This window comes from Nilaparvata lugens, chromosome 10, assembly GCF_014356525.2.
Source record: "Nilaparvata lugens isolate BPH chromosome 10, ASM1435652v1, whole genome shotgun sequence".
Taxonomy (NCBI): domain Eukaryota; kingdom Metazoa; phylum Arthropoda; class Insecta; order Hemiptera; family Delphacidae; genus Nilaparvata; species Nilaparvata lugens.
In genome coordinates, this window is record NC_052513.1 from 27350431 (window position 1) to 27370336 (window position 19906).

Sequence of the window (19906 nt, forward strand, 5' to 3'; positions counted from 1 at the left end):
TAACCACTTAATAGATTGTACTATCTTTCATCAATCAGGTTTTTGTTCTGTAGAATTGTGGGAATGGGTTTAGCTATTTGGCTAACACTCTTGGCTGTCATGTATAACAATACATTTTCCCACTGTTATTTGAGTGATTTGAATTGAAGTTTTATTTGTAACTCTTGTTGAATCATATTGATTGAGAGTGTGGAATTGAAAACCTAATCTAAGTGAATCTTATCAGGTAACCTGGGTGATCGCTTGTTTGCCAGTATCGCGTTATCCTCACATACTCAATACGTAAGGATAAATAATGATCGCTTTTACATAGTTCACAAACTTTTCATACTCTAGAACCATTCATATTTGGACAAAATTCTTCCCATTGCTCATACGTTACATTTACCTACCATAAACATACGTGGGCAATAACCTTTGCAAGGAAAAACTCGTTTTAAACGTTTGAAACCAACTTATAGTAGACTTCATTGCTTGTTTGGTTACATTGTAGCATAGAGGAAAGAAAATTAATACTTCATCTCTGATGAATTGGTATTAAGTTTCAAATATAGCTGAACAAAATTAAAATGTCTTAGTTTTCATTATTGAATAAAAGAAAGAATATTTAAATCTGATCGTTAGAACGACATTTTTCACGTTTTGTTTTTTATTGAATTAGCCATGTGGTTTGGAATCAACATAAAGTAATTCTAGTTTAGAAATTTTCATTTATTGCGGATGATACCCACATGAGCTTTCAGCTTGTGCGAGGATGATTTTAAGAGATGATCAAAGGTTCATTCCTATAGTGGGATTCGAACCCATGACCAGGGGCCAATAGCATGTTGAAATACAAACTAATAACATAGAGAAACGAAAACTATATTATTCGTTCATCTTTGCTAATAGTATTAGTAGTCACCTAGTATGGCGACTGCCTAGAATAGGAACTTACAAAAATATTAGCCAGTATTTTTTCGTGCAACAGACCCCAGGTAGCGCTAGCAGAATGAAGGGTGCAACGCCTAGTCGTCTCGGCTATCCTGGCCGGCAATGTACCCATGAATGGCTGTATGGCGATATGGGTCTCTTTCCAAGTCTGTTAGATCTCTCTGTCAATAGAAGCCTTACCAAATCACATACATCCTTTTCAAACATTCCCAATTTGATTCTTAAACTTTTTGTGTAGTTGAGAAGTTGATATTGTGGTAATTATTCATATTAAATAAAATTACTAAGATTTGATTCTTGAACATTGATAAATGGTTGAATACGTCAACAGTTACTGTCAGTGGCAGATCCAGGATAGGCCAAAGGGGGGGCTAGGCGTTTGGGGGGGGGGTTTGAAAGCACCGGGGGGTATGGAATACCCACCAGCATGGCGGGGGGTCCGGGAAATTGTCAAAATTTAAGTGTAAAATGACACACTTTTAGGCCGTTTTCAACTCTTTATTGACCAGAGTTTAGAGGCAAAAAACCATGGTGTGACTCAAGAGTATTGACTAAAAATAGAAGGATTTTGAAGCCATGTGAATGTTTTTGCTTTAACATATCATATCTGACCCTTTGTCCATAAAAATTTGAAGGTTGAAAGCTATTACCTTTTTATTTCATGTATGGAAATACTTTTAGTACTGATACTACCAATTTATCTACTGTAAATTGGATACCCAATATAGCCCCCCTAGCCCCTCTTTGGATCCGCCACTGGTTACTGTAATACTTATTGCTCAAAATAATACTTTTTACTCGAAGTATCATTTCTAAAAGAAATAAATGCTACTCAATATTAATTGATTATTAATGCAAAAATTCATTCAGACTTATTCCAAGTAAATTTCACTCAATTAACTTTCTGAGTTATCATACAAGAGTCAGTAGGCTACTCAGTATTGTTGGAGTTGGTTATTGAGAATCTTAAAATATTTTATCAAATGTCTTTCTCACAAGATTGTTACTTAGAATTCAAGTCTACATTTAAAGACATAATTTTCTCACTTGAAACTTTTAGGTAACTTTAACCATGGTCCTATGCTATGTTGTAGCATTTTTTGCTACAAAATGTCTTCACTTGCAGAAAGAAATGAAATTATATGTGCCCAACTAAAATATAAAATAATTTTTTTTAAAGGTAGTTAGTTCATATTCTAAATCTACCATCATTTCTAGCTCAGTAAAGCTCTCACAGTAAAATAAATCATTTCTATTGGCCAGTCCGTTTCTCATCTTCCATTCTGTCTGATCAAGTGATTAAATCCAATCAAAAAGAAATGAACCTAGTGGAAACCTCATTTTCTTTTTATTCGTTTCAAAGGCACCTATTGGGAAACTTTCCACTTAATCTTTGAAGTTACCAGGGTATGAGTTATTTTAAAAAGCGTAGGCTAATTAACTTCTCCTTTTGCCTCAAACTCCAATCGCCTGCGCTAATTATTAGATTCAGATGGCTGTTTTATATCACATTCAAATGGATTCAGCTCATCTTCAGAGTAGCTAATTTCTTTCTCGCGATATTACTTCTGTAATTCTTGTTTCATGTCTGTCTTAAAAGGGTTTCACAATTTTTCATTCAAGAGCTATCCCAACAACTTTTTGATGAGGTACTGTACTGTCTTTTATCTTGTGATACTTGAATTCAATGTTTGAAAAAGTCGTAATGAGGAATAGAGATGATCAAATGGATTACTCTCATGAGAAGTCAAGGATAAAATTGTTTTTCAGAGATGAGTATTTTATATTATACAATTTTGACTACGTTGTAAACATTTATTGCCGTGCACTTGCTTTTGCTTGAATATTTTGATATGCCATTCAAAAATAACGATGGAAATGTTCTCCAATGTACAGTCTAGTAATGTACATGTCGTTACTTTTAAGTCTAGGTACTAGAGGTCACAGACGTACAAATTTTTATCAATGAATTTCTCTGTCACATTGTCAACTATTCACTTATTTTTCATGCTTATTTGACATTGTAAAGTGCATTTAGCTGTGCATTCATATTATTCTGAATCACTCCATACACCTGAATACTCCCATCCTTTAATTGAAGAGATATTTCTCAATATTGCTCCATCGTGAATAAGTGTGCGCACTCTTCACTCAAAGTTGTATTTGATGTATTTTATGTTCTGTATAATATAAGAGCACTACTTCACTTTGCATTTAATAGCACTGCATGGATATACCATCTTTTTAAATCTTGGTATGATATGTATACTCCAGTTTGTACACTAATTCAGAAATTTATCTCACACAATAAGACTGAATAAGTACAATAGATGCTAACCAAGCATGTTTATTTCATACAATACAATTAATAATTTCAAGTTAAAGTTCTAAGGATAATTATTCCTTGATCCCTTTTGAGCTACTATGGTTTCTCAATGACCACTTCGATTTTTCAATTAATCACCGACTTGCAGTCATTGATTTTGAATGTAAACATATGTGTAGTTACAACTCACGGACTGAACCTCTTCTCAGTTTCTTTGAACTCACTTTCAGCAATCAATAAACTGTTGAAGATGAGTTCAATGAAACATGAATAGCCTGCAGTCTCCAAGTATTCAAGTGAACAAATTGTTCTTCATTTTAAATTAATGATTGCTTGTCGCTAATAGAGTTAGAAATAAAGATCTTGATTATGTCTTAGCTTAAATATGACATAAATTGAATATTTTCAATTCAGGTGGATCCTTTTTAAAATGTATCAATATTTTTAATTATAGTTATATAATTCTATTGTTCTTTGTATTCTTTTGCTTGATTATGAAGAGATGTATTAATATTGTAATATTGTACTGTTGTTACATTTAGTAGCAAACACAATAATATTAAATTGATTGTATAATAAGAGATGTTGTGGTATTTCTCCATAATTGAAAGAATAAGACGTTGATGTTGTGAATACCACTATATTTTTGTCGTCAATTTGATACTGTCACCATCTCACACCTCTTTCATTTGCTGATCCTATAGTGAAACTCACTTCAAACTGTCAGTATCTCTTATATATAGCAATGTTGCCTCCCATCCAGCCGTTTATGACAGTTTGAAGTGAATTTCACTATAGAAACTGGCGCAAGAAACAGGAGCAAGTTGCCTACTCAACAATGCAGTAGTTGAAATCCAAGTTTGTGTCTTGAGTCACTTGAGAAGAGAAGCTTGTCTTGTGCCTGAGCTTATGCTTTTGTGTTGAGACTATCCATTAGGCTAATGAGTGTAATGTCAGGTTGGCGTAGGCCTACCACCTGACTCAGTGGCATTGTCAACTTTTCAAAGCGCACTTTCTCTGTCGTGAGGGATTCGACAATATCCATCGATCAAGCACTTCATTAGGATGACGTCACATGATTCCGTTCTAAGGACGATTTTTAATTGTGGTCAAAATTGATTGTAAAGTGCATTGTTTCCTTGTATTGAAGTTGATTGAGTCTTTAACCTTTTTAAAGCAGCTTGATTAGTTTATTTTCATTGCGAAATTGAGTCCTCCACGTTTGTGGTGGAAATTGGTTGTGAGATTCATTGCTAATATCCAATGTCTATAAATACAGGTCATGACACTCATGTTCCTTATGGAGCGGCCATTTTATGGAGTCTTTATGGCGGTACTTTTGAAAATCCAATCTAATTCAATTTGCTCGTAACAAAATTATGCATTTTAAAAACAATATTCTACTTCAGATAATATGTGAATTTAGGTTTTCATTTTTTTAATAATGAAATTTCAATAATAAATGCTTCAATTATTCATTTACTAATTTTTAAAAATTGTTCTTATTCTTGTAACTTAAGGATTATGATTCAAAAGGAATTGGAACAAGACAGAAATATGCGAGGCCAATTTCAAAAAGAGTTTCAAGTTCCCAATCAATTAAATTTAAAAAACAACAATTCAGTTCCTAGTTGGAATCTAAATATTATTATTCTGTCGGAACAATTTATTTTACAATTCAAAGCCAAGCAATATCCCTTGAACAATATTACAAAATAACACATCATGTTGTTTAATCCATAATGATAACAGCTGATAATTTGAGAATTGGTGAACTAGGACCCCATAAAATGGCGATTTTGCAAAGCATCACGGGATTGTGTCATGACCTGTATTTATAGACCTTGCTAATATTGGGGCACCGAGCTTCGCTCGTTATTTTTATTCATTGATAAACAGAACACAATTCTCTAAAATGATCGTGGTTATATTTCACAGATTGCTATACGTCATCTTATGAATTTCGTGGATGCGATATTTTGATTTTTCACATACTCGCTCACTCACTTTTTTACTATCCACAGCTGTTTCAGCCAAGGATGAATTATCCTTTTTATGTAGTTCAGCGAGTTTTCTCAAGGATGAGACCTAGTGCAATCGAATCTTTATATCATAAACCTACTATGATCCAAATTTCGTGAAAATCGTTAGAGCCGTTTTCGAGATCCGTTAAACATAAATAACCAGATATAAAAATAGCCAGATATAAAAATAACCAGATATAAAAATAACCATTTATAAAAATAGCCAGATATATAAATACAGAAATTGCTCGCTTAATATAATAGGATTTCTGATTGAAGTTTTATGAATGTTCAACTCTTGTGATGCAAGTTGACTGATGTAAGACGATATTTCTTGTGATACAGTCCACAGTTTTGTTGTTCTGAGACATTAAATTGCATTTTAGTTCTTTTTTTAGAACTATGTTGAATCAGGAGCATGTTGTATGTATATCGAGTACAAAATTTTTGGATTTATCAATCGATTGATTCTTAGCAATTGTTATTAATCATCATATTTCTGGGTCCATTGACATCTTTCCAACTGTCGCCATATTCAGTATATGTCGCCTCATACCATCTCGTCATTTTTGTAGAGATTCCCGCTACTTCTCTTCATGAATTAACTTCAATTCAATAACAAGTTCTAAATTAGAATGAGTTCAAATTGATGCTCCTTGATTTAATTTATCTCGAAGCTATAGGTTTTTATGTTCAAACCGTACTTTCCGATTTCGATTGCTTATTCTTTAAAAAAATCCATCTTATTCTCGACATACCTGTTGTTTTACAGAATGCTTTTTTGCATGATTCACAAAATTTACACTATTTACGCAGGAGTTCACAAAGGAGTGGTAGTTAACATGATTACTGAAGACCTTCTTTTTTGTTTGGGGTGGAGGTACCTCTTATTTACGGGGTTCGTCTGGGGCTTGGGGAGGTTGACACCCTTGCTATTTTATTTTAGTAAGAATATTTTCTTATGAATAACAGTAATGTGTAATAAACTAATAAGTTTTATATCTCAATGTATAATGTACTATTCAGTAGCCTATAAACGATTATATTTGTATAATATTCATGTTTTCTCTACTATATTTCAGGTGGAGGAGATTAGAGACATGATAGATAGGATTCAAACAAATGTCGAAGAAGTAAAGAAAAAGCATAGCGCCATATTATCGGCGCCACAGACGGATGAAAGTAAGTGATTTTACTATTATTTTCCACTTATCCATCAATTTCTTATTTTTTTTTTACAGAGTATCAACTGAAATCTTTATCTTAGATCACTTAGAAATACTCCTTTCTTCATTTCAACTTCAATTTCTACCTTGAAACTGCACCATTTTCGATCTTCCACTTCCAGGTCACCTTAATTTTAATCGAGAAACTTTGTTTTCAAAAATGAAAGTCCACTTATCCACTTTTCCTTCCTCCATGAAAAAATCTTTTTCTTTTGAATCTCCTGCACGAATTTTTGGACGTCACATTAATTTTAAATACCCAAGTTTCTATGCTAATGACTCTTCTCTCACTTGCTGCTCCACCTAGAAACTGCATCAATTTTTCAGTTGTGTGTTTCATTTCGTTCCAAGTCCAAGAATTTCAATTTCCCCATTATCAATCTTTCACTTGATGTTAAAAAATGAAACATAGACTTCACTTTTTATAAAATTTTATTCTTCTCTCGAATCATCAAATTATTATTTGCAGATTACATCATCGTGGTATATGAGAGTACAACTTTTCTCTTGAGTTTCTAACATTTTCCCTTGAAAATGATAATTTTCAAATTTCTCATCTCCCCCCAGTTTACCATCTTTCCGAAAACTATCTTCCACTTTGTTTACTACATTAGGTGTAATTGAAAAATTTAATTTTTCTCTCGAAGTATCAAATCATTTGCAGACTATATATTAATCGTTGTATGTTGTACACATCGTTGTATGTGAAAGAACAACATTTCACATGAGTCTCCAATATTTTCCCTTGAAATTTCTTTCAAGGCTATTCTGGAATAATATCTAATTTATTCCCAATTCACAATCTTTCCAAGATTCATCTCTCACTTTGTCTTTCTACTTTGTTTGCGATAGTTTTTTTCTCATATTGTCAAGTACCTAATTCGCATACTTGATTATCCCGCTATGTGAGAGTGCACTTGACAAGCTAGCTTCATTATGAATTGATTGGCATCGCTATTGCTTGGATGTGCACTATGTGTAAGATGTGCATATGTGGATGTGTGCATATGTGTATGATGTGCATAATATGTGGATATGTGCTCGGCTGCTGTTCTATTAGTTGATGCCAGGCTCTGAGGGAGGTCGGCTAGTAATTTCAGATCATGACAGTTAATGCAGCTGAGATCTAATCGAACACTGTAATGGCTCGCCGTGTGTGGGAGGGAGTGTATAGTACTAGGCTAAGGTCATGTAGCCTACTATCAGATTCCATCAGACATCTTACTACATCATCATTGCATCGAGATTATTTTAACTTATGTGTAAAACTTTCATTCATATAACATTTTCAAATTCTTGAACTTTCATGTTAAACTGTTCATATCAATAAAATTCTTATCATGTCATAAAACTCATATCATGTCAATAAAGTTCAATGAACTATGTTAACTACTTGTCAATGTAACTATGTTATATGAAATTAATCCATTATTATTATTATCATCATTAGACCTGATTTGTAGGACACTTATGAAATCTATGGACCATTAAAACTGCATATTTTATAGATGTTATTTATGGTCTATAAGATTTAATAAGTGTCATAGAAACCGGGACATTCTCATACAATCTACATACAGTTTTAAGCCTATTTCTTCTCATGGGCTAAAATCATATGAGTTCACTTATTATTGAGTAGCAAAGATTATTCGAACTTGTATGTGGAACCATTCAATATAATTTATAATATTCACAATCAATTCAATAAAATTAAATTAATATTTTTCGGGCTAATAAGATTTATTTTTATTGTTAATTCTATACTAAATTCGTATGGCTTTTGTTGGTGGGGAGTCCCTTGCGGGAAGGCCCACCGCCTGAATATATAATTTGAGCCGTCAATGGGCCTCACGACTGTCATACTTCAGCCGGGACCGACAGTTTAACGTGCCCATCCGATAACACGGGAATGATCTGGTAAAAAACTTTTGGTTGTGAGAGGGTTCGAACCCGGGATCTCTATGCTGCTATGCAAGCTCTCTATCCACTAGACCACGGATCACTCCTCTTAATTCCATATCATTCCAATATGAAAGTAATTTGAATTTCACTAGTCTATTCTTATGGAATTCACAGTAAACTTTTAATTATCATTGATATGACTACTTACCTCAGGAATCCAGTCAAATTATCATATAATATGTGTTGATTGACTCAATGTGAATAACATACTCGATTTCTTGAAACTTTCTCATTCAAATTGGCCTAGTCACATTCTTGAATGAGCATGTCAATTCCACACATAAGACTAAAGCTTTTACCTAATTAGTTAGAGATAATTTGCTAATTTTTCAAATGTATGGAATGTTTTAATGCTTCTGACACTTGAAACAACTAGGAGAGAATCCCTCCACCACAAACTTTTTCGTGTGCATCACTGTGACAATTACACTCAACCCATCTCTCTCTAACCCTCCTGAATGACCATGAAATTTTTCACATCAAACTTCTTTTGTGGCATCAGTGTCAGTGGTAGTAAAGCAGGGGGCTTTGCACTGGCAGTCAAGAGTGTTCTGTTGTTTTGGAACCACATCGCTGCCTTTCCCCTCCCCCATGGGATTTGAATCAGTAACAAGCAGTGAGCAGTGAGCCAATGCAGGACACCAATTCTATACATGTGTGTGTATGTGAGTGCTGATTTGATTGTGTGTGTGTGTGTGTGTGTGTGTGTGTGTGTGTGTGTGTGTGTGTGTGTGTGCTGATTTTGTGTATAGTGTATCTGTACAAAAGTATATGTGTGTAGGATTTATATATGAATATATGTGATATATTGTATATGAACATATATTTAAGTGTTGGTATATATTTATATATACCTGCTATTCTATATATATATATTGGAGTGTGTGCTCATATATATATGTATATACAGACAGGTTCAACCTAGTGATTTTTATATATATTTGTATGTGTGTGTGTGATAGCCTGGTATTTTCTGGTCGCCTGGTAGAGGCAGCTAAGTGGCAGCAGCGGTGGGAAAGTCAGTGGGGGTTTTCTGTAATGGTACAAGGCCGACTCTACACTGTACAGCATACAGCTTGGCGCCCAACGTGGGGCATGGGGCACTGGCTGCTGCCGTAGTAATTCTGGCCAGATATTGATCCCGCTTCCCAAAAACCACACTTCTCTCCCTCCACCTCTTCTCACTGCTGGCTGCCTGGTCCGTCCGTCCCGCCAGGAGAGGTTAGCAGGTTAGAGTGTAGCACGTTTGAACTGCCTCAACCCAACCCACACATGCATATCCTGCGTTTTTGGGAGCCGGCGCTCTCAAACGCGATGTAAATTGGGGTAGGACGAGGGGAAGCCCCTGGTACACCTCCACCCTCCCACCACCTCAACACCTATCAAAGCTAAAATAAACTTTGTTTCTCCTGCTCTCTGAAATCTTTCTGTGCCGCCTTTCCACCAATTTTGCACCCTGGTTTTCCCCTTGTAAATTGCTTCCACTTCCACTGTAATAAGTTCTTTCTGAATATGAATGCATGTCTATTAGATGAAGTAGGGTTGTAATGTGATTTATTTGTGCTTGTTTTTTTATATCCTTTTCCAACTTAACTATAATCAGGTAGAAACTTTTCCTGTGACAACAATGCAGATAAATTAGATCTAAATACACATCATACTAATGTAGATTAATGGATTTTCCCATTCCTGGAGGAAAGTTGATTCAAATAAACACTTCATTGTATCCTTATTCTTGATAAATTCAAGCTCTGAAGCTTCTGAAATAGTTTGAGGAAGCCATCTCCAAGAAAATTGTCCTGGAGACTTGTTGATTGCTTTAGACCAGAATTGAATTTCTCTGAGCAAGTTCATCAAAGATTAGGTACTTACAAAAATTATGCTTTGACAGTTTTATCATTTTTCAATCTTGAATTCAGTTCACTTGATATTTAGAGTATGAAAAAATTGTTGAACTCCTACTCTCTTCATTGCTTGAACTTACAGTTATAATTCATTGCTCCATGTAACAATTCATCATAATTCAGCTGATAACAATTTCAAAGGGCATGAGCTCAATAGCGTTTATTCTGAAGACCATTCAAAAAGAGGTGAACGCTGAAGTGCTTCAGCTACTAGAAAGATTTAGTACTTCAAATGTTTTCCTTGAAGTATCAATGTTTCATAATTAGTGCACTATCACTGAGCTATACTGTATTATCTCAATATTATCGATAAATCGAATCCAAAGTATTAGTACTCTTGTACTTGGTCATATATGTTGAATTGCCTCCAAGTCTTCCTGTTCTCCAAGCAGCTTAGATCCTCAATCACATCCTAAACTGGAATACATAATTCTGCTTCACTTTAGTCAAAACGCTGAGAAAACTTGATAATGTCTTGAAACTCATTACATGATTGTGCAACACTGCAGTTGAAACGTTGAGAAAACATATTACAAGTCATTAGATTGCGAAAACATCTTCCGAGCCATTAACAATTGGAAGCTCTTGAAAATCGACGCCATAAGCTATAATGGTGGCACCATTGTAACGATCTGTAAAGTCTTGAGAGATTTGGCAGATTGTAGGCATTTTTCTTTGAAGGATTCTTGGAAGACGGGTTCGAGATGTTTTGGCGCGCTCCTTCTCACTTTTCCTTTTGCTTTTTTTCTTATTCGCCGGCTTTTATCGGCTGAAGAACCCCTTTTTAGAAGAGATTTGGGATCCTTTTCTAAGCGGCCGGCTAAGCATTCATCAATCTTTGGTCTCTCCTTTTAACGGGTTGATCGCTCTTGTGAAATTCACTTCGAAATGTCAGTAAACCTTACAATCAGCACCAAAGTTTCCCATTTGACTAATGCTGGAAGTTCGGAGAGCAAGTGAGAAATGTGCACAGTAGGATCGTTGATGAGATCCTATTGAAAAGCACGAAGAAGGAGAAAAAATAATGGAAGATAAGTGGAAAGGGAAGATGGAAAGAGAAAAGATAGGTGCTGTGCACTGTTGAAGAATGATGGCTGTCAGAGGAGGCATCAGTTTTGTGGAGCATATTTTACGGACTGTCGTCATGAATAGAGACTTCAAATTTGATCTCTATGAACGCTACTTGAAGCTTGCTCAAATCATCTTGGGGTTTGAGGAGAAATATATCCAAATTTCTTCAAATATATTGGTGTTGAACTGTTGAAGTATTAAGGGAGAATTATGAGGAAGCGCTACTGGGCAATGTTTTTTTTTAGCATGCCACTCTTCAATTATTATTTATTGATATACATATACATATAAAGGCTCACAGACAATACCATGAAGAGCCTTTTTTACACAATTAATAGATAACCATACTACATAATAATAAAAACTTAAAAGATGAAAAATATTATGGAAAAAGATAAAGAAGAGAATAAGATAAAAAGTAAATCAAAAATTGAAATAATAATAATAAAAACTAATAATAAAGATAAAGAAAACAAAAAGAGTTTCAGCCAGAGCTCATAACATTTCATGACTCAAACGAGCTACAAGATAAATTCATTTCACAATTTTTCTTAAAGACATTAAATGAGTTCGAAAACGGATCTATATGTTCATTCAAAGTATTATATAATCTTAGACTTTTAATAAGAAATGAATTATAGTGATGAGTAGTTCTCACAAAAGGGATGTTGAACAATATATTTTTTCTAGGCCTAGCATAAGGTACATTGAAATTCAATAAATTTATGAATGATGGAATATGAACTTTATGATTTAAAATGTTGAATAATAGCAATAGAGCATTTACAGATCTGCGTAATTCTAGAGAGTGCACTTTAAATATCGATCTTAACTCACTAGTTGGAAAATTAAAGGGACAAAAGCAATTAAATTTTTTTATGTATAAATGTCTCAGAATTCTATTTTGAATTTTTTCAATTTCATGAATGTCTGTCACATTATAAGGCCCCCAAACTACTGCAGCATATTCAAGTTTACTGCGAACTAGTGCATTGAATATTCTCAAACTAACATCACAATTAGTGAATGGTTTGGTATTGCGAAATATAAAACCCAGTAATTTATTAGCACTACCTAGGGTATAGTTAATGTGGTTCTTGAAATCAAGCCTTGGGTCCATGATAATTCCAAGATCTCGGATGTTATTAACACACTCAAGATTGTCACCTCCCAATGTATATAAAATCCAATGTTGGATGTGAAAAGGTTGTATCAATTCTCGAGGGCAAATTTCATAGAAATGAAGACTTTTGACCCACCTGAAGAGCTCCATTGTATTGTATTAATAAGTAGATGGATGAATACTATCCAATCAGAAACCTTGAGCTACAATAGTCATAGTCAGGAGTAAAATAATGAGACATTCCACAAAATAACAATACAGTACTTGAGTTACTCAACTGGAAAGTGAATATTGAATATTTTAAACACATAAAATCCCATGAAACTCTGAATTATTGAACTTAAAAAGTGGAAATAAGTTTCTCCAGTACACAAGCATTATTCACCCAATACCCAATAATAAAACTGAATACTGAACTAAAAAAAGAGAGTTATTTTTCAATCAGTATTTACTTATTAATGATAACACCCATTCTACTCAGGCCAATGAACTTTTCATGGAATTGTACAGCTTTTTAAAAGCAGTGATCGTTATGCACCAAATCATGAAATCCAGGTATCTAGAAGGAAAGATACAAATAATAAAATACATTGTGCAACCAAATGAATATTCAAACTGTGTGATAAAGGAATATATTCAAATACACTTATCAGTATTCTCACAGTAGCGAGAGACAGGTTATTGAACTCGAATTTGCCAATCATTGGGTATTAAATATGCGCTATTTTCATCATGAAAAGGACAGACACCCAAAGTGGCAGAACCCCCGCCCATTAAGCACTCAACAATCTCGACCTTGCAAGCAGCCAAAAGAAAATTTCGTCTGCAGTTCTTGCTCACTTGAGCAAGAAGCGGATGTTTTCGCTTCCTACCCCCTCCCCCATCGCCCACCTCATCTCTTGACACCCTTTCGGAAAATAACAACCCTCAGCAGTGAAGGTGAAGTAGAAGAAGAAAACTGCGAATAAGGAGAAGAAGAAAACTAAGCAGGGTGTCTACTACGAACGATGCCGTCTTGCCTGTCTACTTTTTGAACTCTCTTTTGAGATTCTCTCCCCACTCACTGGTCTCTCTTTCTCTTTCCATCTCACTCTCTCTCTCTCTCTCTCTCTCTCTCTCTCTCTCTCTCTCTCTCTTATTTCCCCTTTCTCCAATCTGTTTATCATCTTCATCATAATTCCGTCAACCTTCCTTACTTTCAACATTTTCTTTCTCCCTTATCCACTAGCTCTCGTCTTCAAGCTTCAAGCTACATTTTTCATTGCTGTTCTCTTCCCTTCCTTTCTCTTCTAACTCGTCTACTGATACTCTAATCTTCAAGCTTTTTGAATCTTCTGATTTTACATTCTCTCCCCTTCTCTTCCCTTGTTTCACACTCCTTATTCTTCCCCTTCTCTTCCACTGTTTCTTACCACTAAGCACGATGTTGGTTTTCAATCTTAACTTAATCACAAATAACTTTCGTTTCTCTCTCTACCCTTCGTCATGGTTTTACTAAATTATCAAATTCAACAATATTAGTTTATTTTCTTTGCAATCTCTTAATTTTTCAAGTGATGTCCCATTATGAACAAAGTGTCTTATCCTACTCATTCACTTTTATTCTCTTGTTGAAAATTTTGTTTTCAAATTATTATTTTCATGCTATATAGGTTATGATTTTTAGATCTATTATTGAACGAACGTTAGCGAGTTCTCAAGTTTCAACTTACTAGAGGCCAAAGTCGTTATCCGTCTGTTGTATGTTCAACAAATACTTAAGGAAGATTTGATCAATCAGCTTTAAATTTTGAACATATATTCTTCGAACCTTTTTACAGGTCAAGTTCGTCGGACAACAAAATTGACTCACTCCTTCGTCCTTTTTCAGTATTTCAAAATAACATTGAAAGTGCTTAAGAAAAAAATTTGTTGTGATTTAGTCAGCTGAAGAATTCATTGCATGCAGTTACTACAGTTTTCCATTCATTCATTCATTCATTCATTCGTAACATCAGCTGAGGCTATTTGGGAGCTATCACATGCGCTGACACATGATTTCAGCTGGTTAATTTGCAACATAATCTAAAACTTTTTCATCAACAAACTGATATGGGTTGATATATCAATGTGCGGTTTTCGCTATTTATTTTCTCTTGGAACTCTGTATCGAAATCATGACTACCTTCTCATTTGAAAAAAATGAATTTGGATTCATATAAGGAACAAACATATTGAAGCGACAAAGTAATTTTTCATTACAAAGAGGATCCCCAATGAAATCCTATGTCAAATTATTCTTCCAAAAGAAATATTTAGCTGTGTTCATAATTTCCATCAACTCTGTATAATTATTATTAAAAGTTGCTGGTTTCAAAAATTACAATACAACAGTTCTTGAGCAAGTTATCCAACCCAGAGGGTCACTAGTTATTGTCCTCTGCTAATCATCTCATAGTTACTGACCACTCTTAGTATTGTCTCCTTCTGATTCTTGAATCATCCTTCACTCCTCTCCTTTATCCTTTTTCTCCCATACTTCTGGATTCTTACCAAGACTTTACCTCTCATAAGATATTTTTAGCGATCTTTCACTTTCAATTATAATAGGTCTATCTCTTTTCTCTGTTTTCTCTCTGCTCTCCTTCATCATTTTGTTTCCCAGTTCAACTCTTATTCCTACTCAATCTCCCATTCATCTCACTTCCTCTCCCTTTCTAACATCTTTCTTGACTCTCTTCTCTGTCTACACCCACTCCTCCCATCTACCAACAACTCTTGCTGTTTCTAGTCTTCCTCTCATTCCTACTTATTCTTCTTGCTCTATTTTCTAATCTCTCTCTTTTTCTTTCCTCTTTCTCATATCTCGACTCTCCACTCATATCTCAAAGCTCTTCTCCTGCTCCTTCAAGATTCAAAGTGTCAGCCTTGTTTGAATGGAGAGCTGTAATGCTGAATGCTGACATTATGGAGTGAATTGTACTAAGGCTGTACAGAGTCGAGCACAACCTAATTTATAAGCACAGCTCGTTAGGAGATACACCACCCTACTATAACATAAGCAGCTTGCAGCTCAGCTCGCCATCATATCTTGTGCACAGCAGCAATTAAAGTGAAAAACTTGCCTGCCGTTTATTAAGTGCAGTGTAAATTTTAGCGCATGATTTTGTCGCTAATTGGTTGCTGACAGGACAATCATCACTGAGTTCTCTTCTTGGTGATTTTCCTTTCTGGTGATATCGGTTGTAGTCAATTTATACTACACTGTAGTCGTTTATGATGCTGGGTTTGGGTTGGGCTTGGTTGAGGTTCTCAAACGTGATGATTATAGACGAAATATTTAGTTTGTTTGTAGCTAGTTGACGAAATTATAAACGGAAAAATATTTCTTGTGATTTTTGTCATTTTTACAAATCACATTGTTTGGTTGATGGTGTGAATCGTCATAAAAAATCGATCAATGCGTGTGCATTTCGTGAGAGAAATCAAGCCCAGATTATGTATTAGAGATATGGATCTTGAAGATCAAGGGATTGAACTTGTTCTACGATGTTCCAAAAAGGAGTTGCTACTTTGATAGTTAATATAAATGTATTGTAATAATTACATAAATACTGTATCTAAATTTTAGAATAGAGGTTCCATAAGAGGTTTCATGAAGAGAGGTCAACATCTTTGCCAGTGGAAATTGTCCTCATTTGAATAATTTCGATCAGAAAATTACTATATTCGATTTGTCTAGTTCACAATTTATGTGAAATTTCAATCGGTAATACCAAGAAACTAATCCTAATCAACATTATAATTACATTACTTTTTCTGGTACAATTTTCCATGCATTTTGCTATGTAACTTCAGAAAACTAGTCTTCAAATAACGATTGCTGAAAAATAAGCAAAAAATATGTTGCCATAAAACCTGTGTCTTGGTTTTTTCAAATTGAATATTCCTGCTGCATTGATGTCAAATAGAGCGTCACAACGAGTCCTTAAACATTTTATACATCCAAAAATAAGTAATGTCTTGAAAAAATCTTCGTCCGTTGATTTTTTTGGCACAAAGGATGCAAAAGTCGTGGGAGCTGTGTGTTTATGGGAGTGTATTGAGGAACCGAAAAAACGGTAAAAAATGAGCAAGAACAAAATCAATGTTGAAGTTGCGAGGATGTTCTATGATTAGATCAAACAAGGATAAAACGATTATGGTGTAGAAGGTCCAAATCATCGAAGAAGAATAAGTAAGAAAAAGGAAAAAATTAAACTTCGCAAACAAGAGATGAACAAGAAAACTTGAGCACGTACAAAGACGATTGTAATGAATAAGATGTAGAAGATTGAAATTCAAAATCTGAAGAAGAAGAAGGGGAAGGGCAGAAGGAGAAAAGTAGGAAGGAGTGAGGGAATAGAGGATGGAGGAGGGAATGAAGAAGAAGAAGAGTAGGGCGAAGAAGAAAAGTAACTAGAATGTATAAGACCACTCACTGTCTTTTTGGCACACACAGAGAAGAGGCAGGCTGTGTCTAGTGCTGATGCCGAATCAATGCAGTGAAACATTCATTCATTCACGTGGGTCTTAAGAGTTGAGACCTCAACACACACACACAACCAGATAGCGCCGCGTCATTATTGACGCAACGGTCTACGAATCACTACTCTTGTAACGTCCAAAAGTACTGATGACGCATCGCTTGCTCGGCCAAGACCGGTGACGAATTCAAAGGGGCCGCGGCCTTCTTCTAAGAAATGAATGATCTGTGACTCTCTCAGATAGTATATAGTGAGATTCAATTGAAACTGTCAGCATTGTTTGAATGAAAAGCACACAAGGAATGATTACAGTTTTGAGTGAATTTTACTGTTTAGTAGAAAAAGTTTTAGTCACTAAGTACTCGTACCTCGCCCAAACCAAGCACTACTTGATGTCGTTAGTAAAAGTGTGCAAATTTGAGTCAGCATTGGTTGAATGGGTAGCTTATAAGAAATGATTACAGTTTAAAGTGAATTTTATTGTAGCAATATGAACTCCAGTCAGTAAGTACTTAGGCTACATCACTTGTGAATAAAGTGTGAAAATGTAGTCCACGTGTATGTAGTCCACGTTATAATGGCAGTGGAAAAAGATAGGAGAAAAACGTTGTCGAACCTCTGTATTGTCAATGCCTTCTATGGACGGTAGCAGATACAGGTTTATTTATGTAGTCTAATATTAACCGTTCATTCTCATTAAAAAAAATCAATTTTATTTTATTAAGCAATAATAGTTATTTTTTGATAATTTCATAATAAATTTACATAATTAAGATGAAATATTTTGTTAATTAATTATCAATACTACATTGTTAAAAGACGATCTGGCAACAGAGCAAAGCGAGAAACTATCTGCGTTGTTAAATGAAAGAAAAGGATAGCAATACCATTGCTAATCAAACACTGCCATTATAACGTGGACCTCATTAAAGTCACCAATGGGCGTCTTATTTGCTACCCATGTCTAATCACTTGAGGCGAATCTTTGCCTCATTAACAACTTCGAAAAGCGTCTGGAAGCAGTTGCTACGCTCTTATTATAGTGCGGTCCACGTTATAATGACAGTATTTGATCCACTTTGGTTTTGCTATCCTAGTTCATTACTCAGTACATTATCAAAAATTTTTGAAAAGTGTATCAAAACAAGACTGATCAGCTTTCTTGAAAAAAATAATCTTCTATCGCCAAACCAATATGGTTTTAGATCTAGTCGCAGTACAAATGATGCTATCCACTATGTGACCACTCAGATTGCCGATAAAATAAACATTGAAGAGAAACCATTAGCAGTATTCTTAGATTTAAAGAAGGCTTTTGATACGGTGTCACATGACATTCTTCTTTCAAGGCTTGATAACTATGGAATAAGAGGAGTCGCATGGAATCTTTTCAAGAGCTACCTATCAAACCGAACACAATGTGTCAGAGTCAATGGATGTATAAGCAACAAGCTGACTGTAAAGTTTGGAGTGCCACAAGGAACAGTACTAGGACCAATTCTTTTCCTTCTCTACATAAATCCATTATGCAACATGGTAATAAATGGATCAATCACCACCTTTGCAGATGATACTGTTATACTGTTCTCTGAACCGACCTGGGAGATGACCTGGAGAGAAGCCGAGACTGGACTTCAGAGGGTGTCTCGCTGGTTGGCTGAAAATCTGCTAACATTGAACCATGAGAAAACCTTCTTTCTGACCTTTTCGGCGACTCAACATGGACAGCCAACAGGAGATGAGATAGTAATCAAGAATCAATGGAATAACATTTCATACACAGTTCACAGACACAGAAATACCTGGGAAAAAGAATACCACAGAAATACTCTTTTCTGCGCTGGGATCATCATCTCAATGAATTATGCGGGAGACTGAGGAAGACCATCTACAGATTCAGGTTTCTGAGGACACTGGTCGACAAGGGATGTCTAAGGGTTGTCTACTTCTCTCTAGCGCAGTCCCTCATGCTGTATGGGATTGTGGGATGGGGAGGTGCAAGCTTCTTGCACATTAAACCGCTCCTCAGGGTGCAGAAGCTGATCATGAGGGTCATCAACCAGAAGCCTCCACGCTATTCATCAGACCAGCTATTCAATGAGTTTGACGTGATGGATGCAAGACAGCTTTACTCCAAGGAGATACTATGCAGATTACACAAGAACCCAACAACATTTCAAACTAGAAACCACAACCACAACACCAGATACAGGAATCTTCTCATCACCAGTGTTGCAAGGAAGGCACTATACCAGAGACATTTCAATCATTTAGCACCAAAATTATATAATCTACTTCCTGCAAACTTTAAACAGATTAATCTTCCTAGAAAGTTCAAAGCAATAGTACACAATTGGTTAATGAGCAAAGGAAGTCAGAACATAGAAAACATTATTTCAAATAACAACTAACCACCTAATGACTTACTAAACACTAACTAATTGATAATGCACACAAAAAAATAACAAAACCTACTCTAGAACATGGTACGCCATAGTGGAGTAGGTCAATTTCCACACAGAAAAACTAAACAAGTAGAGAACACATTATAAGAACCTTTTGTAACTAACTATTGTATGTAATATTGTAATTTATCTAATATTTTTGTAATTGATGTTGTAGTTTTAGTTTTTTGGGAAATAAACATTTATTATTATTATTATATAGTTTATCATTCAACAAAGCCGGTGGTACCATCCTTTTCTAGGTCCACAACGATGCCAATTATGTTTTTGACAGTGTAGAAATATAATTTAATTTATAAGTGTTTTTTAAATTTAGAAATGATTTTTGTGTGTTTTGAATTGTAAATTGAGTGTGTAATTGATGAAT

General features: G+C 34.9%; 1 protein-coding gene across 3 annotated transcripts in view; it reads left to right on the forward strand.

Moving 5' to 3' along the window:
- The window catches only part of LOC111053904 (syntaxin-1A), a 132570-nt gene that overhangs the window by 19614 nt on the left and 93050 nt on the right, over positions 1–19906 (forward strand). For all 3 annotated transcript variants that reach the window (XM_022340845.2, XM_022340843.2, XM_022340844.2), the window contains exon 3: positions 6366–6465. In XM_022340845.2, the coding sequence (XP_022196537.2) occupies positions 6366–6465 (100 nt within the window). The remainder of the gene's footprint in view (positions 1–6365; positions 6466–19906) is intronic.